The sequence below is a fragment of the Staurois parvus genome, unplaced genomic scaffold (assembly GCF_062004578.1).
Source record: "Staurois parvus isolate SC_StPar_1 unplaced genomic scaffold, SC_StPar_1.0 ptg001134l, whole genome shotgun sequence".
NCBI classification, from domain to species: domain Eukaryota; kingdom Metazoa; phylum Chordata; class Amphibia; order Anura; family Ranidae; genus Staurois; species Staurois parvus.
Genome location: NW_028318930.1, coordinates 1,257,459 through 1,278,910, shown reverse-complemented (window position 1 = coordinate 1,278,910; position 21,452 = coordinate 1,257,459). Strand labels below are relative to the sequence as shown.

General features: G+C 38.0%; 1 protein-coding gene across 1 annotated transcript in view; it reads right to left on the bottom strand.

Annotated features, from left to right (window-relative positions):
• Positions 1 to 21,200, bottom strand: part of CUNH3orf85 (chromosome unknown C3orf85 homolog) — a 29,024-nt gene extending 7,824 nt beyond the window's left edge. The window contains exons 1-3 of the mRNA XM_089659173.1: positions 21,003 to 21,200; positions 20,370 to 20,503; positions 14,361 to 14,452 (exon numbers count right to left, since the gene is read on the bottom strand). Coding sequence (XP_089515299.1) covers positions 14,361 to 14,452; positions 20,370 to 20,503; positions 21,003 to 21,051 — 275 coding nt within the window. The 5' untranslated portion in view covers positions 21,052 to 21,200. The remainder of the gene's footprint in view (positions 1 to 14,360; positions 14,453 to 20,369; positions 20,504 to 21,002) is intronic.
• Between the last annotated feature and the right edge of the window lie 252 nt (positions 21,201 to 21,452).

Here is a 21,452-nt window from a genome sequence, read left to right as displayed (position 1 = left end):
ACGGACAATTGTGCAGTCATGGAATATGGTACATAAATGAAATTGATGTCCTTTTTTCACACAAAGAGAGCTTTCTTTTGGTGGTATTTGATCACCGGTGCGCTTTTTATTTTTGGCGCTATAAACAAAAAAGTTTTGAGAATTTTGTTTTTTTTTCTTAAAACAGTCATTTCCGTCATAAAAAATATCCAAAAAAACCCCTAAAATTTCATCATAAATTTAGGCCAAAATGTATTCTGGTACATGTTTTTGGTTAAAAAAATCCCAATAAGTGTATATTTATTGCTTTGTGTGAAAGTTATAGCATCTACAAACTATGGTATAGATAATGGAATTTACACAGCTTTTACATTCTGACTGCTCATCACATTTCTTGAGGTGCTAAAATACCAGGATAGTACAAACACCACCAAATGACCCTTTTCAGAAAGTAGACACCCTAAGATATCTGCTGAGAGGCATATTGAGTCCATGGAAGATTGATTTTTTTTCTACAAGTTTCTGGAAAATGACAAAAACTTTTTTTTTTTTACACAAAGTTGTCATTTAAATTATATATTTCTCGCACAAGCCATGGGCATATGCGGAATTACACAACAATACACATTCTGCTACTTCTTCCGAGCATGAGGATACCACATGTGAGACTTTTTGGGAGCCTAGCCACATACAGGAGCCTGAAATCTGAAAAACTTCCTCATTTCACTTCCTCACTACCTATGACAGTTTTGAAGGCCTTGAAATGCCAGGATAGCACCCCCCCAAATGACCCCTTTTTGGAAAATAGACACCCCATGGAATTTAAAAAGAGGCATGGTGAGTATTTTGCAGATCTCATTTTTTCTCACAAGGTTTTGAAATATAAAAAAGGAAAAGAAAAAATGTTTGTTTTTTTTCTTCATTTTCAAAAAACTTGTGGCAACAAACGAGATCTGCAAAATACTCACCATGCTTCTGATCAAATTCCAAGTGACAATTTTGTGTAAAAAAAAAAATTTTTTTTGTTTGCCATTTTCCAAAAGCTTGTGGTAAAAAAATAAATTCTTCTATTGATTCAACATGCTTCTCAGCAAATAGTTTGGGGTGTCTACTTTCCAAAAAGGGGTTGTTTTGGGGGTGGGGGCATTTTATGCCACACATCGTTCACTCTTCTAAACACCTGAAGACCAAGCCTTTTCTTTTTGTTCACATGAAAAAAATCAGTATTTTTTGCTAGGAAATTAATTTAAACCCCAAACATTATATATATATTTTTAAAGCAAACACCCTAGTGAACAAAATGGTGGGTGCTGCAATTTTTTATGTCACATAGTTTTTTACCAAAAATACACTTTTTTTAATTTTAATGCACGAAAACACAATATATTGGCCAATTATTTGTAATAGGTAGCATGGCACTAGTACTGGCACTCTGCTGCATATGAGAGTCATCAAAATTTTCCGGCAAGTGCTAACAGAATCAGGCCTGATTCTGTGAACACTGCGGTTTTGAGTGCAACAGATAAAGTTACAGTGACCTACTGGCACTGCACTTGCTGGGGGAGAAGGGGGGGTAAGAGTAGGGGCTAAACGCAGGTGCAGTTTTTATTTTTTTGCGCTATAAAAAAAAAGACAGACAATTTTGAGAAAAAAACCAATATTTTGGACTTTTTGCTATTAATCATGTTCAGTAAAAAAATGTAAAAATCAAATTTCGTCATAAATTTCGGCCAAAATGTATTCTGCGACATGTCTTTGCTAAAAAAAAATCCCAATACGTGTAAATTAATTGGTTTATGTGAAAGTTATAGCATTTACAAATGGCGGTAAAGATACTGGATTTTACATTTTGTTTATACTAATAATAGTGACGATCAGCGATTTATGGCGGCAATCAGTGACTTATGGCGGGACTACGGGATTGCGGCCGACATTTTGACACTGGGGGGGAACTGACTTGGGGTCACTGACATCCCCAGTGACACCAATACAGTGATCAGTGCAAAAAAAACCACTGACACTGTAATAATGGCACTGTGGAGGAAGGGGTTAACTTTAGGAAACAATCAAAGGGTTAACTATGTGAGGGGACAGCCAGGCCAGGTGACGTATGGGTACATCGCCACCAGACTTCTGGGTTTTGGGCATGCATGTGTGTGCCCCCTGCTTACCCATATTGTGATTAGACACATGATTTTGTCTGAAACCTGCTGATTGGCTGTGTCCAATCACAGCCCAGAGAGTTCTGTGTTTACATACACACAAAACTCTGTGTAAACAGAATAGCTATGTGGCTGTTTTCTCTCCCTGAAAAGCAGGGAGAAAAAACAGCCTGCTGTGTTAGTAAAATCAGCACACATCACACTTGTTAGGCACAGAGTTAGGGCTCCATGTACACGGCAGCTGATAAACGTTTTTCTGCATTTTTTTCAGCAGCCCCTGAACTCTCCCTAATGTTTTCCTATGTGTCCATGTACACTATGTCGTTTACAGCCGTATACAGGCAGTTGAGTTTACAGTCTTTTGTTGAACGCACCAAACTGGCGTTCAGGAGTAGATTTTACCAGCGTTTCAAATGCCAAATGCTAACCGCGTTTATAAGCGTTTGTGTTTAGAAGTGTTTTTTAACTGTTCCATATCCAAATGCTGTCCTTTTTTCATCATCGGAAAAGCATGCAAAGCGGTTTCCATGTATTCAAATGGACCTAGCACACCAGCGCAGTCAGTTCCAGGTTTCGTGAAAAAATGGTAGAACATGCTGCATTATGCTCATGATGGGATCCATAGTGAATACAACCAGAAAAGACAGGTCATCTCAACACATACTGCTCTCTCTGCTTCTGCTCTATTTCTCTCAAAATGTCTGAAATAGTTAATTTTTTACTGTTTTTCAGTGCATTCTGGGCATTTTGGAAGGTCTCCTGATATTATCTGTAAAAAACGCTTCTAAACGCAAAAGTGCATAAATGCGGTATGCAAACGCGGCTAAACAGACGTTTTTTAACCTACGTTTTCCAGCAGTCAGTTTCCATCATTCAGAAGTGTTTTCCAAATGTCCCGTGTACATGAGCCCTGAAACCCTTGATTGCCCCTAGATGATGACCCCTTCCCAGCCAGTGTTTTTATTACGGTGTACAGTGCACAGTATTATCACTGACATATAAGTGTCAGTTAACCCTGGTTTACACCGTCGCGATTTAAGGTGCGATTCGGGAATTGACATCGTACCTGAAATTGGATCTAATGAATGTGAATGTCTTAACATAAGTGATTTGCTGCACTGTGATTTCAAAAGTAGTTCTTGTATTACTTTTTCTGCAGTTTGTTGTGATTTCACATCTAGACTACAATAGACATCGCACTGCAAAACACAATGAGAAATGTAAGAAATCATTGGGAAATCTTCAGAAAACGCGGTGAAATCGGAAACAAAATGCATGATTTTAAATCGCATTCAGTGTGAACCAAGCATTAGTGTCCCTCCAATTCAGATTGCCCACCCTACTATCACAGTCCCAATATAATTCGCTGATCACCGCCATTACTATTATAGCATCTACAGTATAGCTGCATTAATTCCAGTATATATACCATAGTTTGTAAAAGCTATAACTTTCACACAAACCAATTAATATAAACGTATTGGGATTTTTTTTTTACAAGAGATACATAAAAGAATAAAGTTTGGCCTAAATTTATAAAGAAATTTGATTTTTTTTAATTGGATATGTTTTATAACAGAAAGTAGCAAATATTGTTTTATAACCATAAATCCCTGGCGCCAAAATATTGTGCATACCCAATTAATAAATAAATTAAATGCTGCTGTACACAAGTGTGATAAACACAAAAAAATTTTAAATTATCATAAACAACGCAAATAATAAAAACAAATAAATAGTCCCACTCCAAAAATCATGTAAAATATATAAAAAAAACAAAAAATATATATAATAAAAACAAAAAGCACCAAAAAGAAAGTCTTTGTTCAAAAGAAGTGTGCTTCCACCACAAACCAGTGTTCCAACCAACATATACCGCACTCACCCGATTCTGGTGAAGTGAACGCCTTTTAGGTATTTCAGGGATCCTAGACCCTTCTTTTCAGCCTCCAGAATTCCACTCCAGCTCATGAGACCTTTAATCCACCTTCTAATATCTCCAAACTTCTCCTCCCAAACAGGCTCCAAATTAGTGTAGGAAAAAAATATAAACACTTATAGTGTAATACTGCAACACCCAACATGCAATAATGTCAAAGCACCAGGCCACTCACATTTGATAAAAAAAAAACCAGCATTATTTATTGCCCCCAAAAGGCTATCACAGCTTTCAATACATCCAGGACAGATCAGAAATCCCACAGCTTATCTGAGTGCAAATTTTGGAACTTTATACATTTTTATTTTTATTATTTTTTATATTTTTATTTATATTTTTTATTTTATATATATATATTTTGCATTTATATTTTTCTGTTTCTATTTTTATTTTTACTTTTATTTTTTATTTTGGGTTTAATATATATTACGTTTTATTCTAATAAAGAATTTTATTGAGGGTTATGGGGGAGTAATTGGCATGTTTCTCAAATTGTCTATATAGTCTGGGGATATAATCATTGTTTTGCACCAATCAGATTTTTGAAATATGACACTGTGGCCCAAATTTCCTATAGAATTAATGTCTGTAGTAATTGGTTTTGGGATACATGTTTGGTGCTACATAATGTGAAGGAATTGCAGGTCTGTGGATAGACAATCTGTCATCTTCTGCCAAGCTGTGGGATTTCTGATGCTGTCCTGGATGTATTGAAAGCTGTGATAGCCTTTTGGAGGCAATAAATAATGCTGGTTTTTATTCTATCAAATGTGAATGGCCTGGTGCTTTGACATTATTGCATGTTGGGTGTTTTCCTACACTAATTTGGAGCCTGTTTGGGAGGGGAAGTTTTGAGATATTAGAAGGTGGATTAAAGGTCTCATGAGGTAGAGTGGAGTTCTGAAGGCTGAAAAGAAAGGTCTAGGATCCCTAAAATACCTAAAAGGCGTTCACTTCACCAGAATCTGGTGAGTGCGGTATACCATATACATATACATATATGTTGGTTGGAGCACTGGTTCGTGGTGGAAGCACACTTCTTTTGAACAAAGACTTTCTTTTGGTGTGTTTTGTTTTAATTATATACATATATATATATATATATATATATATATATATATATATATATTTTTTTTTTTTTTTTTTTTTTTGTGACACTTTATTTTACATGATTTTTGGAGTGGGACTATTTATCTCTTTATTTGTTTTTATTATTTGCGCTGTTTATGATGATTTTACAAATATTGTTTTGTTCACATTTTTCAGTCTTTTTTCATTTATATAATAAAAAATGAAAAATTCAGTGGTGATCAAAAAACACCAAAACGAAAGCTCTATTTGTGTGAAAATAGATATACATTTCATTTGGATACAGTTTTGAATGACCGAGCAATTGCCAGTTAAAGTAGCACAGTGCTGAATAGCAAAAAAAAATGCCCTGGTCATGAAGGGGGTAAAACCTTCCAGGGGTCAAGCGGTTAAGGAAACCCTAAAGACTGCCATTGCTCACCTCTCTGAGAATAAAGTCTTAATACTTATTATTGTCCCCCCACTATATTTATGTGACCCAGTTGCACTTTTATTTTCAGAAAATAACTCATAATATTAAAACTTGCTGAAAACACTCTGATGTGTAGTCGGCATTAAATATATTTTAGAAATGCTTTCAGAACACAATGAAATTCAGCAACACTGCTGCTTTAGTTGTAATAATGTAATCCTATCACATATTTGGGGTGTATGTTAAGCTGTCTACCATGTCTCTTAACATGGCAGCTTTCAGAATGAAACTAAGCATATTTTTCTGCAAACTGTGATCAATTCTCTTCATTTATATTCAAAGTGAGCAGCTGCTACAGAGTTCATTAGAATATGGATTGCAAATAGAAGGGTCTTACATTAACATTCCAGAAACAACCGATGCAAGTTTATTGTTGCAAATACATAGCATACACTGCATATACTATTCCTTTTTTTTTTTTTTATAAAGACAGCTTTTTTAAGATGTACCCATATGTTACTACATGTAATTGCAGTACATTTGCTTATGTTTCTTAAAAAGTGATCTTAAATATGAATCGAAATTGATAGTTCAATTTTCAAAAACCATTAGGGATCAAGTTGAATTGTAAAATATTGTCCAAAGTATTAATAAATTAATTGTATACATCACTTGCTTATTTACCATGAGTCAGGCATATATTCTAAATCAAAGTGTAACTGCATGTTGAAGTTCTGAAGGAAAATTAAAAAGCCTCTACATATTTTATGCACTTCGCTCATAGGAACTGATAACTCTTGTAAATAATTGATATTTTCCAACAAGGCAAATAATTAAAATGGCTTATGAAGTATTTAAACTACCAGGCTTCCTTCTAATGATTAAATCTATTTTTAAAATTGTAAGTCAAATATATTTTGCTGATTTAACTCAATAAAGGGAAAGGAAGGACTTCTATCAAATGTATTTTCATATATAGGTCACATGTATAATGTTTTCTGAATGTTATTATAAAACGGACAATTCAAATTGCACCTTGCACCAAGTGAGCTTACAATCTATTGTCCCTGTTACAGCTACACGTATAATTGGGGGAACTTGTAAAGTGTCAGTCAAACACAAAGATATATTAGGACAAGTGAAGAAAATAGTTGAGAAAGGCAATGAAATGAAAAATTAATTAAGAGGGCCCTAATGGACACCAGAGCTGTCCAAAGGTTTCACAGTAGCAATGGTATCCTTACATAGTTACATAGTCTGGCTGAAAAAAGACAAAAATCCACCTAGTTCAACCAAAAAAAAGAAAAACAAGTTATAATCCTTTACCTACAATTCATCCAGAGGAAGGCAAAAAAAACTCCAGCAAAACATGATCCAATTTGCTCCTGCAGGAGAAAAAAATCCCTTTCTGATCCCCCAAGAGGCAATCAGATATTCCCTGGATCAGCTTTACTTCCTTATTACTTTCTATTTAAAACTAAATGCATAGTGATCTGATCTAAAAAACAGAATTAAACCTGAATCACAGAAATGAATGCAATGCTTATATATTAAAACATTTGATGGTTTATGTCAAGTAGTTTACAGATTTTAGCAACCTTGCATCTCGCTTAATTTCCCCCCATATTTCTTTGATTGTGTTGATAATCCATGGTCTCAGTTTTAAAAAAAATCCCATTTACAAGTACTAGTAGTTTAACCGCCTTCTGTCCACCCTATAGTAGAAGTACTGCTACAGGGCGGAATGGGTGTGCAAAATCACTTCGCATTTACGGGAAGGAGGCACACGCGAGTAGGATGTCACACATGAGCATTGTAGAGAACACATACAACAACCAAAAGCAATGGCAAATCCCAACAAAAAAAAAAGGGGAGAGAAAGAAAAAAAAAGAAAAGAAAAGAAGGGTGGGGGGGAGTGAGAGAGAAGAAAAAAAGGGAAAAAGGATAAAGAGGAGGGAAGGGGGGATACAGAGGAAGAGGAGAAAAGGCACTACCCAGCTAACAATCGAGCCCACACCTTGTCATACTTCCAAGGACAACCCCGATTAATATACGTAAGTCTATACATGGATAAAGCGGTGTCCAGGGGCGGTCTGACCATTCGAGCACTCAGGCACTGCCCGAGGGCCCAGGGTCAGTATGGGGCCCCATGAAATGCCCCTGGTACCTTTTATAGGCTTTTTTTGAGTGTGGGCAAGGACACAGGGGCCCCATGATCCCCTATTGCCCGGGTCCCCATGAGTTGTCAGTCCGCCCCTGGCGGCGTCCACCCGCACCTCCCAAGCCGATAACTCCGCAGCGGCCAGGGAAGTCCACTTAATCAAGATCTCTTTTTTACAATAAAACAGAAGGCAAGATAAGAAGCTTAGCGTGATGGGACCGCCGTTTGTCCTCTACTGGACATGTTTAATAGCAAAAAGCAAAAAATATTATATTTGAGATGATGGTGAAGTGCTATGCATATAAAACAATTAATTTAATAAATAAACAGTGATTAAAGAATTATATTATATTCTACTAAAAATATATAACCATAAATATGCATAAATTAATAAATCAATTCACAGTGATTAGTGCTAAAAACACACTTAAAATCTCTGGTGATTATGTGCAAAACCCCAGGTCACACAATGACCTAAACTGTGCCAAAAGGAACCCCCCAATTCCGATTGGGAGATATAAATATGGTGTGTCTCTCAATATCCTCACTATAAAGTGACTGGTGCTCAAAACAATACATATAAACATATATCAATATAACAGATATATAAAAGTGATAATGTCACTCAATATAATCTATTGAGAGATCAGGTTCCCCCTCAAATACTGGTCCCCGTAGTCCAACTCAAGGATGCATAATATAAAACTGGGCCATAAAGGAGTAGACAAAAAAGCCCTCCATAGTGTGATACTATTTATTTAAATGGTAACAGAAATAGCCAAATGAACACTCGCGGTTAGGCAGGTACAAACTAGCAGTTTCCAATGTGTTATGGGTGTGCTGTGGGACACTGAGTGTACTAAAATGGCGTCTACCGAATGTACGTCAACCGGTAATGCGTCACTGCGCTCTACGTGTTACTCCACCTAAAGAAGCCACGTGATAATCGCAGAGTAATGCGTAGAGCGCAGTGACGCATTTCCGGTTGACGTACTTCCGGTAGACGCCATTTTAGTACACTCAGTGTCCCACAGTACACCCATAGCACATTGGAAACCGCTAGTTTGTACCTGCCTAACAATGAGTGTTCATTTGGCTATTTCTGTTACTATTTAAATAAATAGTATCACACTATGGAGGGCTTTTTTGTCTACTCCTTTATGGCCCAGTTTTATATTATGCATCCTTGAGCTGGACTACGGGGACCAGTATTTGAGGGGGAACCTGATCTGTCAGTGGAGACTAAGGGGAGCCATTGGAGCCAGCTGTTTGTCATTATGGTGTGGAGTACCTGCTTATGCTGTGGAGTACCTGCTGATTAAAGAGTTGTGTCCCCTAGGGGTCGAGTTAAGGAGGTGAGGAGGCACTCTAGCCATTTTAGGATTGAGATACACCAGAGTGTTGCACGAGCACATATGGTTGTAGTGAACAAGTGAAGCACTTTATATTTGCACACCAATTTTTGCACATATTGGTTTGCACTACATTGTGGACTTTATTTTACTTTTATTTTTTCTGTTATTTTGATATGTGTATATATCCATTGTTTTGAGCACTAGTCACTTTGAATGGATTATATTGAGTGACATATCCCTTTTATATATCTTTTTTCTGCCATATTGATATATGTTTATATGTATTGTTTTGAGCACCAGTCACTTTATATTGAGGATATTGAGAGACACACCATATTTATATCTCCCAATCGGAATTGGGGGGTTCCTTTTGGCACAGTTTAGGTCATTGTGTGACCTGGGGTTTTGCACATAATCACCAGAGATTTTAAGTGTGTTTTTAGCAATAATCACTGTGAATTGATTTATTAATTTATGCATATGTATGGTTATATATTTTTAGTAGAATATAATATAATTATTTAATCACGGTTTATTTATTAAATTAATTGTTTTATATGCATAGCGCTTCACCATCATCTCAAATATAATTGTGCATCCTTTGGTATAAGGAAAAGGTGTTAGCAGCTTGCATGAGCATATATATTTACCTTTATAAGTCAAAAATATTGTTTTTTTCTCAAAATTGTCAACCTTTTTTTTTACAGTGCAAAAAATAAAAACTGCACAGGTGATCAAATACCACCAAAAGAAAGCTCTATTCGTGGGGGAAAAAAGGACGTAAATTTCATTTGGGTGCAGCATTGTATGACTGCGCAATTGTCAGTTAAAATAATGTTGAGCCGTAATGCAAACGATGGCCTGGTCAGGAAGGGGAGGGGGTAAATCCTCTGGAGGGCAAGTGGTTAACATACCATTTCCAACCATGCAGTGTGTTACTTTTTGCAGATAGTGGATGTAGAAAAAAGTAAATAAACAGTTTCACAATCTATATTTTGATACTAACTATGGTGTGTTCATCTGTGGGTCAAATAATGATTTGGGTTCATAAGTCACGCTGCTGTTGAGAAGAGATAGAGTATATGGTAGCTGGGGCTGACCAGCCATGCCATATTAGGGAACAGATGACATTGTCCGTAATATCTTCATGCATACGGGACATTTCATATAATGCTGGTAACATTAGCTGTGTAAAGTCACGTTAAAAACGTGAGTTTTTCATCTTTTTTTTAGCGTTTTTACATTAGAGTTTAGCAGAGTTTTGCGACGTTTTCTCACGTTTTTCAGCATTAGATCATTTTTACAGCTAAAAAACTCCTCTAGAAACCCACTAGTCCTGGGTTTTTTTTCCAGCCAAAAAATGTCCCTGCCAAAAAACGCTGATTACAGTCTATGTGTGTATGGACACATAGGATAACATGATGGGGGGTTTACTAGCTGTAGAAAAAATCATCAAAGCCAAAAATAGCAGCTGTAAAAGTGTCAAGTGTGCATGAGGACTAATGCCCTGTACACACGATAAGAAAATCGAATGAAAAATTTTGCGGAACCACTGATCAAACGATTTTCTCTTCGTTGATAAGCAGGATGTTTTGAATACGATATTGTGAATGAAAAAATCCGGTTGAACAACAGTGAAAAATGTTGTTGTTTCGCATACGAATGACCGATTTCCTATGTGGTGGTATGACGGTCGTACAAAAAAAATCTATCAAGCGCTATCACGCATGAGCGGAAACAGAAGATGACCCGGATATATATGTCCAAGGAATCTTCGTAAACACGAAAGAAAAACCGAAATGTTAAAAGTAGATTGGCCTAATGAGATTATGAAACCAGAATGATGCAGATTATATTTTATGTATCACTATTTATGTATATAGGTAATGTAATAAACTATATTATACTCATTGCTGTTAATTGTTGTGTATATCGCTTGTTCTGGCTGGAAGGGCGTGGCTACAAGGTCACACGCACACTGCATCACTTCCACTACGTATTGCCCAACAAACGATTTTTCTAGATTGGTTAATGTGGGCCACGATTTCGACCAACGAATGAACTCCTCTCAGTCGTCAGATGACGGATCGGTCGATTTTCTAATTGTGTATTCCCACCTTAAGACTCTGGGACTCTAGCAGCAATACTACTGCTTGTGGTTTCACTCTCAAGAGTTCTGCGTGCAGTGCTATATGGATTGTCATTTGCAAATGGTATAAAGGCAATGTTTGTAGATACAGACTATGTTGTAGCAAGGCAGATGCAGGGGCGGACTGACCATTCGGGAACTCGGGCACTGCCCGAGGGCCCAGGGTCAGCAGGGGGCCCCATGAGATGCCCCTGGTACATTTCATAGGCTTTTTTGGGTGTGGTTTGAGTGTGGGCAAGGACACGGGCCCCGTGATCCCCTATTGCCCGGGGGCCCCATGAGTTGTCAGTCCGCCCCTGGGCAGATGATGTACAAATCTTTACCCAGCTGCACTCTACTGTTATATTTCAGCCCAGTGGCCACCAGCAACCTTACTCTATTCTTCATCCACATCATTTTATTAGTAATTACTCATTCTCAAATGTCCAGCAGCTCCAGCGATTATCAAATGTTTCGAGCTATTTGTTTGCCATTGTCACTTGGTAGATGCATGAGCAGTGAGCCACATGGTCTACAGCATCATTTGTATCGACATTCACTGTCACTTGATGTTTCCATAATTTGACAGGTCATATTTTATATAGACCATCATCATTTCCTTATCTCTATTTTCATCATCAGTCTCCCTGCTTGGTCTGTAATGATGCTTATGCTGTTAACTATAAAGAAAAAAATGAATTTACGCTAATGGCATTAGTAAAAGTAACATTTATAGATGTATGTTAAAGTCACAGAGAGGTGAGGTATGTGAGAATTCAATAGGGAACATTTTTCCTTTTGAAAAAACATATGTGACATTTACACCATAAACTGGGTAGTTAAAATGGAACTTTAGTTGATAAAAGTCCACATTTTTAATGCATTAGAGAAATACTGGCATTTATTTGCTAAATCTAGAGTGCAAAATGTAGAGCAGCTCTGCAAAGAAACCAATCAGCTTCCAGTTTTTTTTGTCAAAGCTTAATTGAACAAGCTGATGTTAGAAGCTGATTGGCTACCATGCACGGCTTCACCAGATTTTGCACTCTCCAATTTAATAGATCAACGCCACAATGAATTTCTGCGTTAAAGTTTCTTACCTCTTCTGAGCATTGTACAGTTTTGGCAATGCTGAGGTGAAGAAGTGATATCATCTGGGTCTGGCTAATACAATTGGCCAGAGATCAATACCCAGAAGCAGACCGGATAAAGATGTCAGTGGCCAGCAGGGAGCTCAGGGACACTGCACCACTGGATAGAAGGTGAGCACAGTTCTACTTTAGCCACTTGCCCTCCAAAAGATTCACCCCCCTTCCTGACCAGGCCATTTTTTGCGATACGATGCTGCGTTATTTTAACTGACAATTGCACGGTCATGCAATGCTGTGCCCAAATGGAATTTATGTCCTTTTTCTCCCACAAATAGAGCTTTCATTTGGTGGTATTTGATCACCTCTGCATTTTTTATTGTTTGCGCTATAAACAAAAATGTCCAACAATTTTGTAAAAAAACTATAGTTTTTTACTTTTTGCTATAAAACATATACAGCAATACATTTTTTCATAAATTTAGGCCAAAATGTATTCTGCTACACGTCTTTGCTAAAAAAAAAATCTCAAAAAGTGTATATTAATTGGTTTACGTGAAAGTTGTAGTGTCTACAAATGGCGGTATATATACTGCAATTTGTATTTTTATTTGTACTAATAATGGTGGCGAGCAGCGACTTATAGCAGGACTATGGGCATTCTGACACTGGGTGGTAACTGACTAACTGCCACTGACATCTCCAGTGACACTAATACAGTGATCAGTGCTAATAAAAAGGATCAAAGGGTTCAAAGGGTTAACAGTGTGCTGTGTGTGTTTTACTTGGTATACATGCTGCTTTGTATCTCTCTGCTGTGCAGAGAGATACAGAGCAGCATATCTGTGCTAACAGGATTGAGATATGTGTTATTTACACACAGATCTCTCCCCTATCAGCCCTGCCATCGATCACCAAGTCCTGGCAGGCAATAGCCGGCCGGGACCCAGTGATTGACATATAACATAGCAGTATTGACATAGCAGTAAATAGCAGCGCAGGTAGTGCGGCGCATGTGCCCGCTACCTGGAAATGCGAAATCACATATTTTTACGTGCATTTGCATAGTGGAGCAGCCCTGTACTAGTATATCTGCTATGGGGTGGCTTTTAAGTGGTTAAGCTGATATCCAAACATGTGAGTTAGGAGCTGGAGCACCTGCTGGTGGCACTGTGGTCCTTTGACTTTTCTGTCAACAAAACAACCTGAACGTTAGCTGATAACCAGCAGAACAGATCCAGTATCCAAAGCCAAACTGTTTTTTCCTACCCACTCTATCTAGTGGGGCATTGTATGTTGCTAGAACAACTGATAGTTGCCCTGTGGTTCATGAACCTCAAGAATACAGTTCCAATGTCCACCAATGGGTGTGTCCAGCTGTCAGCATGTCCTAGGAAGTCTTCATCTGATACTGGCTGCTGGGAGGGTATTTGGCTCCAGCTCAAGAATCTCTCAGTGCTTCTGTATCTTACCTGTGTGCCTATGCTTTCTACTTGTTGTTTCTTGCATCTTGTGATCCTTATCCTGCCATTTGTACCTTCTCCCTGTAAAACTCTTGATATTAATTCTTACATCTGTCCCTGCTCCCTGTGAGCCTAATTCCAATTCTGGCAATGTTCCTGACCTGCTTTACCCACTACTCCTTGTACCCCCCTGTTTTACCTCACTTTCTCTTTGTATATAGTTTGTATAAAGTTTGATAGTTATATGAGCTGTACTTTGCATGTTTGTTCAATGGTGTTATATAGTATGCTGTGCTTAGGTTGTTTCTCATCTATGTTGTTTGCTCAACATCGTTTTTTTTTTTATTTAATTTTGAATCCAGCCTGAGCTTGTGGTATCCTAATAATATGGTTTTTGAAACACTGCAAACCTGGCTAGTTTTTCTACCTAAAAACATATCTCTGTCAATTGAAGATGGCATTTTAAAAATAAACAGATAATATTCATATTTTTTCCTTGTATCTATTTTGTAAAGCTGCAAATACTATATGTAGAAGTTGTTGGAAGGGGATGAAGAAATAAAAAATATGAATACCACACTTACCCAATGCTAGAAGGATAGTGGGATGAATAGGTTGATTCCATATTCAGGTAATACCGCGCCAAGTTTACCAAAGACCTCCATGTATCACTTGCCTTAAAAAAAATATTATCAAATGTATTAATAATTCATCAATTGTCTATGCATCATTTTGTGACAATGACCCTGATTTAGGAATTTAGCATGTTCATTTGAATTTTCATTTTGTTTTCAATCTGAATTTATTGATTTTCAACATGAAGAAAGGAAAAAAGTTGGGTAAACATATAAAGAGGGAGAGGGGTAGATATATTAAGTAGGTATACTGTACATCATCAACAGAGAAATACATACAGAAAGGTCCCCATTTTGTCACCAGAAAATAGTGTGGTTGCCAAATAAAAGGGGTGAATGTATTTTCAGTTTGTACAGATCAGACTAACGGAGGGATTGCATGCATGACATATATTATAAAAGGGGTGGTTCCTAAGAGAAAAAAGGTAGTACATGTAAATAACAAAAGTGTACCAGGGGAATACGGGAAGTGGGTAGGAAGGGGAAGAAGAGAGGGGGGGAAAAGAGGAAAGAAGGGGGAAGGATGAGGGACAAAATATAATAGGGTCAAGAAGGGGGAGCAGGGATTAGGGGCTGTCTCCCAAGTATCTCCCCGGAAAGAGTATTAGGTAAATGGTCAATTAAATTAAAAGATAGTAATTTTTTTGCCAGGCAAAGCTTCATTCTAGAAATTAGATCTAGTTCATACAACTAGTCTAAAGTTCTTGGTGTCTGTGTTGAGCGCAAATGAAAAGGGATCACAGTTCGGGCTGCAATAAGGAAATGCTGAAGAATGGCCTTTTCAGCATTTTTGATAGGGGTATAGGATCATCAGATGTGTAAAATGATTCCTGGGTGATTTTGACATCTCCAACATCGATCTGATACTGACGGGTAGATTTGATGGAATGTATCATCAGTACCAGAAGGAGAGCATTTTAAAGCTGTTATTCTGAGCCATATTTGCTAACGATAGTGCGTGAGGATAAAAGCTTTGTCCCCATCTTCAGATGAAAAAGATATGTTAAGTTCAATAGACCACGGATCTTTGAGGGGTGGGTGCAGGAGTGGAGGATAGCATAGGTTAACAAATCAGTGTGACTGGAATTCTTGAAGGATGAAACACTTTAATGGAGGTAGGAGGACAGTTCTCATTTGTAGGAAAAGGAGTTTATATAAAAGGCAACCTGCTGGTATGCCAGTCATTGCAATGTGGTCAGGAATTTGCATGGTAGGTTGGTCTGGAAGGACAGAGTTTGTGTCATAGAATCTAGGACAACCTGTGGGGGGGGGGGGGGGTCTTTTCCCAGGCCTGAAATTTAATTCCATCAAAGCAGGGGGGATGTCTGGGTTCCCAAAAAATAGAGACAGTTTTGTCCTATAAGGGAAGTAATTGGTGTGTAAGAAAGGGAGATAAGCAGGGGGTGCTGTGCAGGTGCTGGAAGCATAAGTGGGGGAGCTGATGCAGTACGTGTAGCGCACCATGCTGCTTTGCGCACCCAGCGAGGTGAAAATGTGGGTGTGTCCCAATATGGGCGTGGCCTAAAGACGTGTTTCTTCCCAGGCTATAGATCGTAGTGTGCCAGCTTTCTCCCTTTGTATAGACTAAATAGGTCTTGATGATATTGTGGAATTATTCTCATAATTTTTGAATGTGGTCTTTTTTGTGTTTCATATGTTTAAGATTTTAAGTATTTGGGATATAGGATGGCATATGTTTTTACGTCACAATAATTTATGTTTTGCATGAAATGTATTGTTTAAAAGGACATATATATTTACAGCACTGAGGCTCTGGTGCTAATGTTCCTATTGGGACTATTCTTAGTGGCACATTTATTTTATGCATATTTTTTTGGTGATGTGAGAGCACATTGTATATGTTGGATTAGATGCTGCACCACTATTATCATTTACATACAGAATATAGCATTGAGGAGCATGCTACAGCCAAAGTGCAGAGTTGAGGAGTGCGCTACATACAGAGTGCAGGGTTGAGGCGTGCTTTATGTACTGAATGCAGTGTTGAGGGATGTGCTATGTACAGAGTGCAGTATTGAGGGGTTCACTATGTACTGAGTGCAGGGTTGAGGGGTGCTTTATGTACTGAGTGCAATGTTGAGGAATGTGCTATGTACTGAGTGCAGTGTTGAGGGGTGCTTTATGTACTGAGTGCAGTGTTGAGGGGTGTGCTATGTACTGAGTGTAGTGTTAAGAGGTGCTTTATGTACTGAGTGCAGTGTTGAGGGGTGCTTTATGTACTGAGTGCAGTGTTGAGGGGTGCTTTATGTACTGAGTGCAGTGTTGAGGGGTGCTTTATGTACTGAGTGTGGTGTTGAGGAATGTGCTATGTACTGAGTGCAGTGTTAAGAGGTGCTTTATGTACTGAGTGTAGTGTTGAGGGGGACTTTATGTACTGAGTGCAGTGTTGAGGGGTGCGCTATTTACTGAGTGTAGTGTTAGGAGGTGCTTTATGTACTGAGTGCAGTGTTGAGGGGTGCGCTATGTACTGAGTGTAGTGTTAAGAGGTGCTTTATGTACTGAGTGCAGTGTTGAGGGGTGCGCTATATACTGAGTGTAGTGTTAAGAGGTGCTTTATGTACTGAGTGCAGTGTTGAGGGGTGCGCTATGTACTGAGTGTAGTGTTAGGAGGTGCTTTATGTACTGAGTGTTGTTTTGAGGGGTGCTTTATGTACTGAGTGCAGTGTTGAGGGGGACTTTATGTACTGAGTGCAGTGTTGAGGGGTGCGCTATTTACTGAGTGTAGTGTTAGGAGGTGCTTTATGTACTGAGTGCAGTGTTGAGGGGTGCGCTATGTACTGAGTGTAGTGTTAAGAGGTGCTTTATGTACTGAGTGCAGTGTTGAGGGGTGCGCTATATACTGAGTGTAGTGTTAAGAGGTGCTTTATGTACTGAGTGCAGTGTTGAGGGGTGCGCTATGTACTGAGTGTAGTGTTAGGAGGTGCTTTATGTACTGAGTGTTGTTTTGAGGGGTGCTTTATGTACTGAGTGCAGTGTTGAGGGGTGCGCTATGTACTGAGTGTAGTGTTAGGAGGTGCTTTATGTACTGAGTGTTGTGTTGAGGGGTGCTTTATGTACTGAGTGCAGAGTTGAGGGGTGCTTTATGTACTGAGTGCAGTGTTGAGGGGTGCGCTATTTACTCAGTGTTGTGTTGAGGGGTGCTTTATGTACTGAGTCCAGTGTTGAGGGGTGCTTTATGTACTAAGTCCAGTGTTGAGGGGTTCTTTATGTACTGAGTCCAGTGTTGAGGGGTGTGCTGTGTACTTCTGAGTTCTCCCCCAGTACAGAGCTGACCCCCCCTTTCCAGTACAGAGCTCTGTTCCCCACAAATCCTCTCCCCAGAATTCATGAAACAGTAGGGCTGCTGCAAAGGAGCAGCAACAACTTGAAGCATATCTATGCAGGCTGCTGCCACTGGTATCAGAAGGAGGGCTGACAACGGTTGCGGCCCTTGCTGATTCCCCACCCCCTCCCTCCTCTGCTGTCCTTTAGAGATGTGCAGGGGGGTTCTGTATGGACGTTGGAAGAGTAGCACTGTCACAATATGTAAGCAGCACTTCTGTATTTACAAGTGAAAGTAGTAAGCAGAGAGAAAAAGGAAGCAGTGCCGGAGGTGGCAGAACTTGCCAGCTAAAAGAAAAGCCCTTCTGGTGCCAAAGCTACCACACCCCTGCCGTGCACATCACTGGGGCCAAGTGTCAGAACTGACAAGCATAAGATCCTGTCTGGACTCCAAAGTGCCCAGTGTCCAGGGCAGCTGCTGATGAGGGTGCTACGGGGATGCTATTGCTATGGCAAATTTTGGGGGTGCAAGCACCTCTTGGCGCCACCCCTGGAGCTAAGGTAGTTTACTCCTATGTATGGGGTCAACCCAGGGAGAGGCTTCAAGATTACAAGGGATCACATGCAAAGAAAATAAAAAGAATATTGCTTACTATTGAATGATTGCTGGCAGCACAGCTTTCCCAAATTCACAAAGCTAATTGAAACTTTGCTTTGCAAAGTGAACATGCTCTACTCCTTTAGTAAATCAAAGTCATTGTGTTCTATGCCCTATGCACTGTTGTGCTCACATTACTTGAAAAAAAACCCATTTAAGCACATTACATTTATTCTGCAATAACAATATCAGAAAAAAGGCCTTTTGCAAATAGAACATTTTAAAAACGCTCCTCTTCTTGGCAGCAGTATTTTGGCAGAAAAAACACCTGACACTTGTAAAAGCGTTTACTGCTTTTCCAAGTGTTTAGGCAAGTTTACAGTCGTCAGTTTATTCTGGCCATTGAAATGAATTAATGCTCAAGCACTAAACATGGAAGGTGTTTTTTGTTACAAGAGATGTAGACCCCTTAGCATTTTTTTGGCAACTTTAGATGTCCTTGATCTTACTTCTTACTTTATTCAACAATCTGCAATGAAAATCTAGATACTGTCTATTAGGCAAATGTGTGACTATACAACAATTATTTAAAGCAGTTGTAAAAGCTCAAGGTTTTTTTTACCTTCATCCATTCTATGCATGAAGGTAAAAAACCTGCAGTGCCCCCAGCCCCCTCAATACTTTCCTGAGCCTCATCACGATCCACGATGTGAATGACAGGCTCGGCTATCCTGGGTCTCTGCCTCCTCATTGCCTGAGACAGCAAGCGGGAACCATTGGTCACAGCCAATGAGGAGAGATAGGGGAAGGAGCCAAGCCATGGCTCCATGTGTGCATGGACACACGGAGCAGCAAGTGCCCCCATAGCAAGCTGCTTGCTGTGGGGGCATCCGACAGGAGGGAGGGGCCAGGAGAGCCTGCGGGGGACCCGAGAAGAGGATGATCCAGGCTGCTCTGTGCAAACTCACTACACACAGCAGGTAAGTATATCATGTTTGTTATTTTACAAAATAAATGTTAGTATCGCTTTGAATAAAATAATTACAATCATAAGCAATTCCAGCTAAAACACATGGCAGAACAATACACAAGCAGATTACACCTTTTTTAAAGCAACATGAAACATTGATCAAAAGGTCAAGAGACATAGATTGCTGAATATATATTCACATTTTGTCCAAGCATGTCTGTATCTAGGCTGTGCAGTAGGTAAAATAACTGTCCTCAAAAGAGTAAAGGAGGAACTATCATAAACTTATTTTTGAAAGTGCTCTTTTTATTTTAACATGATGTATCGATATCTGGTCATACATATTTGAAAGGTCGATTTCAGGACCATGAATAAAAACTTAGCACTGTAAAAGCAAGCCATCATTTGTGCATTTTAAATAGATTACAATGGCATTCAAATATTCCGTCTGATGCAATTCTAACAGCTAACAAGTGTACTGATCTGACAAGTAGATTTAACTTAAAATCTGGCATTTATTTTATTATGCTTACAGTTTTTACTGCATAAATGTTAAGAGACTTAGTGAAATATGGCTGGATGAGCTTTTCTTAGATTTTGTGGAATTTTAACAGCACACTTATATACTTTAAATTTATAAATAATTCAAATGTGGGATAATAACCTTCATACATGTTTATAGGAAAGTTAGATGGTAAGAAATTCAAAATCAAATAAAGAAAAGCCAGTCTCTGACTGTAGTGCAGAATAGGCAGAGAATAAATTCTGTTTACTTTTTAAATTAATGGTATCATTGCTAAATAATCAAACCTAGAACATCAGTGTTTTTATTTAAATCTCTGACATTTTTGCTGATGTAGAATTTGCAGAGTAAGAACGTTTGACACTCCTCTGTGCCAGGATGCTATATAGAATTATTCAGCACTGAGAATTTTGTATTAACATCGATCCAGGCCTTGACAGACTTGGCAAAACATGTTACTTATAATAAATAGCAAACTTAAGTATTTCTGTCAGATTTTTAAAGGTAATAAAAGGACAACAAAAGCTAACAAAAAACACATAAAAATAATTTTACATTTCCAGTTTTTGCTTGATAATATGTTACCTTTTCTGTAATTTTTGAACTCCATGAAATCTCTGAGTGATTGGGTTCCCAAAAGTGCTTAGAAAACGCCTGTCTTTTAAGTTTCAAAAACTGATTTTGCGCTTCTTCTGAAAAAAATGAATATCCTAGACTACCTAATAAGTAAATAGAAAAAAAAATTACTTAAAACTAGATTTAATCTATGTAAATAAAAAAATACTGAAAAAAGACAGAAGACAAAATCAAAATAAATTTTTTTTTAATGTTTTGTGTTATAACATTTGCACATACTGATAATATCATTAAGTTTGCATAGTCAAATATTTCTAAATATTGTAAAATTTCATACTGGTACATTCAAGTATAAAATATAATATGCTGAATACTATTTTTATGGGATTTAACATTTCAAAAAGCCACACGTGGCTGGTTTAAATTACCAGTAATAGTTTTTTTAGTTGTGATAATTGTAGCCATATACATAAATATTAGTTCAAGACTGATATATTCCATTAATACTGCTGGACAATTATACATTTACACTTTACTGTACTAGTAACTTTTGTTTGTGATTATAATTAATTAAATTGATTTTAAAAATTGAATAACATTTATTAAATTTACAATTAAAAATAATATTACATATTGTCTTACCTTGTATTAAAATATAAAACTGTAGAAGCATAATTACTGCATGTCCCATAATGATCCAAAGTTTTTTTTCTCCAAATTACAATTTCAATAAATATGTATTCAATGAACTGAAGTCCTAGCGTTTGTTAGGATTACTCACTGTCCTTAACTCACTTTCTGTAAACTTTGATCCTGTGACGCTGTGCCTATGTACTGAATAACACGAATGTGTGTTCACGTTATATATGCTGAAACTGCCAAGCCTTTTTTGTACTTTACACCAGAGATTATAGAGATGCCACGCTGGACGATCACAGAAAAAAATAAAGCAGATAAAAAGGACGTCAAGAGCCAAACAAATACACTTACATCTAGGAAGTAATGGAAATTTGCAATTCTAATCTGTACTTTGGTATTTTAAGAGAATTGTTTCTAGAATCAATGCTGAGTATACTGTAGAAACTTTGGGGT